This window comes from Hippocampus comes, unplaced genomic scaffold (genome assembly GCF_001891065.2).
Source record: "Hippocampus comes isolate QL1 unplaced genomic scaffold, H_comes_QL1_v1.1 scaffold100, whole genome shotgun sequence".
In the NCBI taxonomy this organism is placed as follows: Eukaryota; Metazoa; Chordata; class Actinopteri; order Syngnathiformes; family Syngnathidae; genus Hippocampus; species Hippocampus comes.
The window spans coordinates 1157591-1167617 of record NW_017805282.1 but is presented as its reverse complement, the minus strand read 5'-3'; the positions used below and the strand labels follow the sequence as shown (position 1 = coordinate 1167617).

At 44.2% G+C, this 10027-nt stretch overlaps 3 protein-coding genes across 5 annotated transcripts in view; all 3 read left to right on the top strand.

Moving 5' to 3' along the window:
• The window catches only part of lpin1b (lipin 1b), a 16589-nt gene extending 8110 nt beyond the window's left edge, over positions 1–8479 (top strand). The window contains exons 5-19 of the mRNA XM_019871484.1: positions 69–167; positions 244–367; positions 452–710; positions 1300–1393; positions 1897–2081; positions 2159–2252; positions 3030–3099; positions 3503–3589; positions 4171–4368; positions 4623–4771; positions 4868–4954; positions 5045–5197; positions 5947–6061; positions 6365–6468; positions 6547–8479. Coding sequence (XP_019727043.1) covers positions 69–167; positions 244–367; positions 452–710; positions 1300–1393; positions 1897–2081; positions 2159–2252; positions 3030–3099; positions 3503–3589; positions 4171–4368; positions 4623–4771; positions 4868–4954; positions 5045–5197; positions 5947–6061; positions 6365–6468; positions 6547–6721 — 1993 coding nt within the window. The 3' untranslated portion in view covers positions 6722–8479. The remainder of the gene's footprint in view (positions 1–68; positions 168–243; positions 368–451; positions 711–1299; positions 1394–1896; positions 2082–2158; positions 2253–3029; positions 3100–3502; positions 3590–4170; positions 4369–4622; positions 4772–4867; positions 4955–5044; positions 5198–5946; positions 6062–6364; positions 6469–6546) is intronic.
• fam228a (family with sequence similarity 228 member A) overlaps positions 1690–10027 on the top strand; it is a 26495-nt gene continuing 18157 nt past the window's right edge. The window contains exon 1 of the mRNA XM_019871490.1: positions 1690–1702. The gene's annotated coding sequence lies outside the window, so the exon portion shown is untranslated. The remainder of the gene's footprint in view (positions 1703–10027) is intronic.
• Positions 8884–10027, top strand: part of gnpat2 (glyceronephosphate O-acyltransferase 2) — a 10875-nt gene continuing 9731 nt past the window's right edge. Inside the window, exon 1 of one of the 3 annotated variants that reach the window (XM_019871487.1) lies at positions 8884–9330. In XM_019871487.1, coding sequence (XP_019727046.1) covers positions 9319–9330 — 12 coding nt within the window. In that variant the 5' untranslated portion in view covers positions 8884–9318. The remainder of the gene's footprint in view (positions 9331–10027) is intronic. The other 2 variants (XM_019871488.1, XM_019871489.1) reach the window with 2 other exon arrangements.

Here is a 10027-nt window from a genome sequence, read left to right as displayed (position 1 = left end):
AAATTTTTTTTTTTTTTTTTTTTTTTGTCTCGGTTGTTTTATTGACTGGTATATGTTTTGTGTTTCAGGTCCTCTTCCAGGGAAGCGGCAGTCGGGTCCACCAGCACTCCTTTCAAACAATCTAGCGTTTACGCTCGCTCCGACGGCGACTGGAGTCCCCACCAGAGGTGCCTCATTTGCTCAAACCTAAATTCAAAATGTGTGCATTATTTTGTTCTAACGCCTTCCACCCCGATTTCTCAGCCCTGGAAACTCATGTCCCGCTTCTCCCAAAAGTGATTCTGAGCTCATGATGAAGCCGTCCACCGCAGGCAATCAAGATTCAGCCATGCACTGGCCGTGGGGGGAATTGCCACAGGCTGCCACTGTAAGCAGCATTATGAACACTTTCCTCTCTTCGTGAATGTTTCATGTCCTCGGTATGTAACGTGACCCCCAACCTCCTCTCCAGCCATCCTTCCTTTCAACGAAAGGCGACCCGCCGCCAATCGGTCCCGTGTCCATCCCGGTATCGCAAAGCACGCATTTCAGAGCCATCCCTCATCAGGTGTCCGAACGGCCGCCCCACGGCGAGGAGCCGGCCGTCGCCAAGGCGATGGAGACGGACTCTGTGACATTGACGGATGGTGCGCCGTCCCATGTGACATCAGACTTGGAGGACGTGACGGGACGGCCCTTGGGAAAGACAGACTCCCCGTCCAAGAAAAAAGGTAATACGAAATATGAGTTTTATTTGGGCCGGCGCGGTGGGCGACTGGTTCGCACATCTGTCTCACAGTTCAGAGATGCGGGGTTCGATTCCGGCTCCGGCCTTCCTGTGTGGAGTTTGCATGTTCTCCCCATGTCTGTGTGGGTTTTCTCCGGGTACTCCAGTTTCTTCCCACATTCCAAAAACGTGCATGGCAGGTTAATGGAACACTCCAAATTGTCCCTAGGTGTGAGTGTGAGCATGAAGGGTTGTTTATCTATGCATGCCCAGCGATTGGCTGGCAACCAATTCAGGGTGTACCCCGCCTGCTGTCCAAAGACAGCTGGGCTAGGCTCCAGCATGTGACCCTCGTGAGGGTAAGTGGATTCGAAAATGTATATGTGTGGGTGTGTGTGTGTGTGTGTGTCTGTCTGGCGGAAATGCAGAAGAGTTCGCTCAATGACACATTTTCAGAAATAGATTGACTTGGTTGTTTAATTTTACCCAAGATGGGTGGATATACTGGACACACTTCAGAGACCCAGCTATTTGCGCACGGGCCATTAAAAAGTCCGTGTGAATGCCTAAAATGAAAATGTGTGTTTTTGTAGATAAAAGGAGCCGCCATCTGGGCGCTGATGGAGTTTACTTGGATGATCTCACAGAACTGGAGCCTGAAGTGGCTGCCTTGTATTTCCCAAAGAGGTACAGCATGCGCTTCCCAAGATTGAAACCGCCCTTTACAGGGGTTACCTTCCACTCCTTAGTCATCCAAAAAATACCACAGAATTGTTTGTCATGTGTTTTTTTAATGTGATTTAATGTGATATTATACTTTATAAAAAGATACAGCAAGAATTTAATAGAATGTGATGAACTTGAACAGTTTTTGCCACATTTTTGCTTCAATTCAGTGGACATTGTACTGCTCTTTCTGGCATGTTTGCCTTAGCAAGTGGGGGCAGTATGCTACAGATAAACTTTCTGAGCTCCTCAGTACATCAATTAAAATTAGTCGTTCTTTGCAGAGGACAAAGAAAATATCCTTGTGAGTACTGTTACATTACCCATCTACATGAGTTACTCCACCGTCAAGTTAAAGCATAAATCGTCCGCCAGACTATGGCTTAAATCTCAACGTGTTCACGGCAGGGCTTGGTCTATTTGCAGAGGATAACTGGATTCATATTTTTTTTCTTTGGTCACAGTGACAGCGGCGCAGCAGTTAGGAGCGTGTCGGACCCGGGCCCCCGCAGCTCTAGCCTCTCCCCGCAGTCGCTGAGCTCCGGGGGAGACAGCGGCGTGGACGGCTTCAGTGACCCGATGGGCGACTTGCCCTCCATCGCCATCTCGCTTTGCGGCGGCCTCACCGAAAACAAGGAGGTCGTCAAAGGTAAGGACGCTCACGGAGGGATCGGCCTCGGACGCCACAAAAAAACTTACTGTCCACTTCCGTGTTGACGCTCACAGAGCAGTTCCACGCCAAGATCATCTCATACCAGCAGTTTGTTCAGAACCCGTCGGTCATCGACGACCCCAACCTGGTGGTGAAAATCGGCTCCAAGTAAGACGCGGAATCTGGGAAAATATTAGAAATCAGAAATTAAATCACAGTCCACTCAAGTTACTGGAGAGGAGGGGGTTGGGGAAGTGGCAGTAAAATAAGTCAAAATCCCGATGTCATTGTTTGCGTAAAGGTGTGGTTTAACAAAATGCAAGAGTTTAAAAATTCACTGAAGTCTTAAATACAGATTTTTACATTCCAACAGGGGTAGCTGCTCTAATTTTTTGCACGTTGGGCATTGTAGAGGACAGAAGCCTGAATAGAAAATACCCTGGAACCTGCTGATATCTAATTTGAGTCACCAAAACACATGTTGCGTAACTACGACCCGGAATGGAACACACAGTACTACTAAGTCAGCATGATAGGAAAGTGCGAAGCCATGTAGTATGTATTTCATGAGCAAATTCCTTGTCGTACTAGTTGCGTCTCTAATCATCCAGAGGCAAGCCTTGCCTGTTGTAATTCTGGTTATCAAGAACAGACTCTTTGAATCAAAATCAAATGATTGAAACTTGCTTCATGAGGTTTCCTCTAACTCCGCATTGGGGGGGGGGGGTGAGTTCATTGGTCTGGATGTACCCCCTGATATTGGCTGGCGACCTGTCCACGCATGACCCCATGTGTAGGACCAAACCACTTTTGGATCAGATCTCAATAAGCTCTGCAGGTGTACCTAATGAAGCGGCCAGGGAGTGTTCAACTGTCATGAGCTGAGTTTTTTTTTTTTTTTTTTTTCTAAACTGATATAAATACACCTGCGCTTTCCTTGCTCAGATACTATAACTGGAGCACTGCTGCCCCCATCATGCTGGCGATGCAGGCATTTCACAAGCCGCTGCCAAAGGTAGGACACGTCTCACAGACGCACTCGCTACAAATGACGCACTTGCATCCGTTTGCATGAGCTCAATTTGTTTCTTGCTCGTACGTTACTGGCACATAATGTACAAGTTGAAGGTTACCTTACGTCAACTCTTCCTTCTGTCCCTCCTCCCTGTTCATTTGCAACCACATTTATGCATTAGTACACATGCCTGTCTATTATTTACTCCGCCTTCCAGTTCTTTCTGTGCCGTGTCGCCGATCTGCTGGGCTACAGCTTTGTAACTTCATCTTCAGCATTATCATTTGTCACCACAATTAGGATTTTTCTTTTTGGTCTGCTTCCGTTGTCTAAGTGGATTTTTTTTTTTTTGTTTTCCCCCCCGTGCTGTTTTGTGTTTGGTGTTTCTCGTGATCCACTCCAGACCGCAGTGGAAAACATCATGAAGGAGAAGATGCCCAAGAAAGGAGGGAGGTGGTGGTTCTCCTGGAGAGGCCGCAACAGCAAATCGGTACGTTCGCATTAGTCGTACTGCACTACAGTTTAATTTGTTCCGCTCTAGTAATGCAAAGCATTGTATCTCAAATCATCTTTCCCCATTGAAGTGAATTGAAATGCAATTAATCCTTTCTAGCCTCCCTCCCCCCAAAAAATTATAAAGTATTTTTTAGGAATACTGTATAGCACTCTGTAAGGTTGGACTCTCTCTCTCTCTCTCTCTCTCTCTCTCTCTCTCTCTCTCTCTCTCTCTCTCTTGCTCTCTTTCTCACTGCCTCTCGCTCTCTCTCTCTCTCTCTCTCTCTCTCTCTCTCTCTTTGTTTCTCTCCCTCTTATTTACATATAGAGAAAGATAGATAGATATAGTCATATACAATGTAAAGATTTACAAAATTTGTGCATCAAGATTAATTAACTCATTCAGTACCAGCCAATTCTGGACCAAGTCTGAAAAGATGTTTAAAAACGTCTTTGGGAGTGAATGAGTTTAGAAGACTTGCACAACTACTCTCAGGAGTAGTAGTAATTTTTCATAGGGGATCATCTCTTGTAGCATTTGGTCACATAAACGTCCGAGTGTCTCCCTTTTGCTAGGATTCCGTCTCGGAACGCGGGCCCTGCGGCTCGGCCGAAATTGGGTCGTTGTCTAGCCGGCAAAAAGAAGAGTCATCGTCCAGCGATGAAGATCACAGGGTGGCAAAACAGAGCTCAGCCAGCATTCAGTCGGAGGCCGGAATGACCGTGGGAGGCATGTCGTACAAGAAGACGCTCAGACTAACCTCGGAGCAGCTGGTGAGGATAAAACCATACCGTGTTTCCCACAAGATTACGATCCATCTTTAGCGACCTTTTTTAATTTTCAAGCAATCTTCTTTTCCTTTCTCAATGTTGTAGATTTGCCTCGCTTTTATTTTGAAGTTGCTCCCGGCAGCGCATGGTAGTGTCGCGAATGTAGTTGGGGCTGGTTCATATCATAAAACGTTGGATCGCTGCAGCCCTTAGTTGTGTCCCTTACACGTCCACGTTTGCGTGTCCTGTCAACGCAGGTGTCGCTGCAGCTGCAGGACGGCGCCAACGACGTGGTGTTCAGCGTGACCACTCAGTACCAGGGAACGTGTCGCTGCCAGGGAACCATCTACCTCTGGAACTGGGACGACAAGATCATCATTTCTGACATTGATGGAACCATCACAAGGTGTGTGTGTGTGTGTGTGTGTGTGTGTGTGTGTGTGTGTGTGTGTGTGTGTGTCCCGAGACCGATTTTTGAAGGTAAATCCATGTTGGATTCCAGGTCGGACACGCTGGGCCACATCCTGCCCACCTTGGGAAAAGACTGGACTCACCAGGGGATTGCACAGCTCTACCATAAAGTCAGCCAGTAAGCATTCTCACATTGATGCTCTGACATTTGGCACCGTATCATAAAAATTGCTGCTCTAACATTCCCTCTTGTCTGGTCCCGCATCAGGAATGGCTACAAACTCTTGTACTGTTCGGCCCGAGCTATCGGCATGGCGGACATGACGCGGGGATACCTGCACTGGGTCAACGAGAGGGGCACCATGCTCCCCATGGGGCCCGTCCTGCTCAGCCCCAGCAGCCTCTTTTCCGCTCTGCACAGGTCCGACGAGCACCTTGCATGTATTCACTAGTACAGGGGTCGGCAACCCAAAATGTTGAAAGAGCCATATAGGACAAAAAAAAACAAAAAACGAATCTGTCTGGAGCAGCAAAAAAAATAAAAGCCTTCTATAAAACTTACAATGAAGGAAACACATGCTGTATGTATGTAGGAGACTGGACTGTCTCAGAATTGTTTGTTATTCATTCCTTTGTTGTGTGTTCACAAACGCCCCCATAGAATTTATTTTGTAATTTCCTCGCTTGATTTTTTGTTTTGGTGCATTATTTTCGCTTTTCTTAGTGTCAGTGAAGTGATCATTAATTTCCGTTTTTCGGAGGCTGTCTTTGAACGCCTCTCGAGGCGAACGACAGAAGAGAAGGCAAAGTAGTCGGACGTAGACGTGTCTGTTTTTCGAGACTGTTAAAAACATAAATAAAGTGTACGTTTTAAAAAACCAACACCACAGCTCTCCTTTTTTTCGGAGCTGCAACATGTATCTATATCTATTTGAGCTATATTAGCCTACAATCAAAACCTTTTTCCACTTTCAAACATTTTTTATAAAGCTCCAGGGAGCCACTAGATGTCGCTAAAGAGCCACATGCGGCTCTGGAGCCGCGTATTGCCGACCCCCGCACTAGTAGGACATGTCAGTGTTACTAGTGTGACAAAACTGCGTGCTCCTCGTTCAAATAAACACTCAAACAAACAAATAAACAGCTTTCTGCATGTACGTACGTTGCCAGGGAAGTGATCGAGAAGAAGCCGGAGAAGTTCAAGGTGGAATGTCTGAGTGATATCAGGAACCTCTTCTATCCCAACACGCAACCTTTCTATGCAGCCTTTGGCAACAGGCCCACGGTAAATATACACACGATTGCGCTCATTGGGTGTAATTTAGACTCAATTTTAATGGAAATGTCGCAGATAAGATGGAGTCACTCCGGGAAGTGTACGTGTATAAATTCATTCACTTTCAAAGCAGAGTTCCTCATGTTTGTATCTTACAAGCGCCACAGGATATATCATTCTGTCGTAATTCAAGCACTGGACCTACGAAAAGAATCCGAGGATCAAAATTTCCCCTCTAAACTCAGAACAGTACGCCAGTGTCTTAAAATGGATTGCATCTTATGAACCTTTGGTCTTCATTTGGATTGACAGGATGTGTTTTCCTACAAAGAAGTTGGGGTGCCACTGAACAGGATTTTCACGGTGAACCCCAAAGGGGAGCTGGTGCAGGAGCACGCCAAGACCAACATCTCATCGTGGGTCTGCTTTCCATCTGGCAAATCCTGATTATTTTTTCAAATAAGTATTAATGTGACTGTGTTGTCCCCTTGCAGGTACGTGCGCCTCGGGGAGGTGGTGGATCACGTTTTCCCACTCAAGATGCGAGCCTCATCCTCGGACTTCCCCTGCTCTGACACCTACAGCAACTTCACCTACTGGAGGGAGCAGCACCCCCTGGTGGAACGGCAGGGAACCACACCCCCCTGCACTCCCATCCTCAGCAGCTGACCCGTAGTAGTAGTGGTGGTGGTCACACAGAATACACCAAATGGTACCTTCTTGGACTTTTTTAGCAAGCACAATGCATTGAAATGCACTTTGTGACTGAATAATTTATTCAAGGCAGCTTATTGATTTGAAGTGAGCCTTTATTTTTAGTCGAGGAGCTAAACTTGGTGCCAAATATGTACCTTTATTTTCTTACTCACATGCACGCACATTAGTAGTTATTTGTACATTATAGAACAGTCCATCCCTTTTCTATAGTGCCTACTATTAGGATTTGCCAAAAAGCTGGAGTCTATTCTAGCTAACTTTGGGCAGGGAAAGCAGGCTACACCCTGGTTACCAGTCCATCACAGGGCATATACTGCAAAGACAATTCAATTCCATTTATCATGTCTTACTAATGAATTTTTTTTCACTCCTGTAAGACCTTTCTGCACGACGACATGTGGCAAGACGACTGCTGCACATGTCGGGGCTAGTAGTCTGGTCCAGGAGATTGCTGGTGTGTCAGGCATGCATACAATTTAGTCTCAGCAACAGTGGTTTTCCTTGTAAGGTTTTCCTTGTAAGGTGTAATTGCATACTAGTATGCCAAAAGTGGCGCTAGTATTAACAAAATGTTAAGTGTAAAAAGAAAAAAAATATATATAAAAAGCAGGCGGCACGGTGGGCGACTGGTTAGCACGTCTGCCTCACAGTGCAGAGGTGCAAGGTTCGATTCTGGCTCCGGGCTTCCTGTGTGGAGTCTGTATGTTCTCCCCATGCCTGCGTAGGTTTTATCCAGGCACTCCGCTGGCTAAAATTGACATTTAAATCAACATTGACACCAGATATGTAAATTAGCCATAATGTGATGTCACAAGTGGGAGACATTCACAAGAAGAGTGGAGTTAAGTTCATTTCATACTTGACCCAACTAGTGGACCTCACAAAAGTGTGCACACTCCTCAATTTTCTGTAACTGTTTTATGATACCTTTATTTATAGGGATAGCATTGAAGAAATGACATTTTGCGACAATGTTGAGTAGTCAATGTGCAGTGACTGCATATAATTAATTACTTTCCCCTTATAATAACTTACCACAGCCAATACTGTCTTAACTACTGGTAAGAAAATTGAGTACAGCTTTAGGTGAAAATGCCCAAATTGGGCCTAATTAACCATTTTCCCCCTCATGTGACTCTTTAGTGTTTCAAGAGTTCAAATGTTACTCAATAGAATTTTTTTTGGCTGACTAATATCAGGATAATGTGAAGCACAACAGCTTGTTTTTGGTCACGTGTTGGAAAAATTTGAGAATGTATTGTGCATAGAAAGCAAGTTCTTAAAAATATGAACATCTTTGTCATTTCTTTGGTATCCAATGCATTTTACTGCACAAATATTTTATTATTTTCATTTTAATGCATCTATTCTTCACCCGGGGTTTAAATGATATGTCAAAATTAATTTGCCTGTAATTGCTATCAAATATCATGTGAAAGAAGTTACAAAGGGAATTTGACAGTATTTCTTATGATGGACTTCAGGTATGCTTAGTGACAAACCAACTGTTTATCAGATTATCGTATCACCTATAATCGCAGATGATGTGTATGTATATACAGTACTTTAATATGCTTCAAAATATTCATTATTCTTTCTATGAAAGAGCTTGAAATATGTCAAAAAAACCATACATACATTGTGTAAACTGCCCTACCCTCACTGTTTAAAAGTTAAACAAAGTCAAATAAATGACGTTGGTTACTTGGAGCAGGAGCGTATTAAGTGTATTTATTCAGATAAAGCTAACACATACAGTAATTGGAAGTTCCATTGACGGGCTTCTGTGTCGTGTTGTTATTAGCCTTACAGATATTTGCACAGAAAAAGTAAAGACTAAAAATACAGCAACGCTCACGGGTTTTTATTTTATTACCTTTTATTTGTATTCATTACTTCTGACGAGTTGTGACGTCTCTTGCGCCTCAGTGCACCTGTACAGTATATCCATGTTGTATAATTCTTATACTGCCCCCAGGTGGCTACGGCGTGTACAGCAGAAGGAGCACCACGTTGATCACTAAATGAGGCAAATTGACAATAACGGTTTACTGTATTTACATTTTATTTAATTATGTCACTATTATGCATAATTTTAGTAATATTTTGGAGTGGTATTTTTCAATGAAACATTTCAATGGGGAATAAAATTACAGTATTTGGGACCCGATTTCGAGTTACGAGGGTGGTCACGGAAAAATACGATCTGAAATACAAACAATAATAATACGCGGAGATAAATAAATACCAATCATAAGACTTAATTAATGAGTCTATGAAAACATCCAAAGATTTTGTTGTTGTTGTTGGGGGTGGGGTAGGAGACTGTTTCACGAGGAACAACTGAAACCGAAAGTAAAAGCATACGACCCTCTTTCACATAATGCGGAAGGTCTGCTGGCATGTGTCACTGTTTTAGTTTTACCATTGCCCCCTTCGAGTGTTTGTGTGTATTTTCAATCGAGTTGAATATCATAACAAACAAAAGTCAGGCTTTGGTACCGGGACCGAGTTAGGTTCGGCGAGAGTCACTGGACGGCCACCAAGAGATGAAAAACACGGTAAGGAGAAGGCACGTTTGACGTTGCTACTGTTGCTGTCACGTTGCGTACTAGGCAGAAAGAGAGAACTGCTTCGTACGCAACGGAGCGAACAAGAATAGGTGGATCCCCGAAATAGCAGGCACTGACAAGGTCTTGTCTAACAAATAATATTTATTACAAACGAAAAAACACCGTCAAAAGGAAAACAGAAAACGCTGGTCAAAACGAGAACCAGGAAATAATGTAACGTGAGGAAAAGAAAGCGCTTGCAAAAAACGGCAAGGAAAAGATAAGACAATTTACTCGAAGAACTACGCGTTAAAGAGAATCCCACTGGGATGACGAAATAGTAGCGAATAGCAATAGAGTGCGAATACGAAATACGAGCATGTGCAATAGCAGTGGCACGGCAAGCAATACTCCGGCAATGAGTTGATAGCCGGAGTGCCTAGATATAGCAGGTGTAATCCAGAACAAATGCGCCACAGGTGTGCAGGCGGCAGAATGAATGCCTGCCACCTGCTGTCGAATACGGAACATGACAGTTGCTTGCTCAAACAGAATCAGGACCGAATCCACAAAGTAAATAAACTGCGGCTTCTGCCCTATATATACACACAATAAGCTGAAAAGGAATTAGTACTCTGTATATAATACAGAATAGCTCTTGTGATAACAGGTCAACTGATTTACCTGCTTGCCATTTTTCAGATTT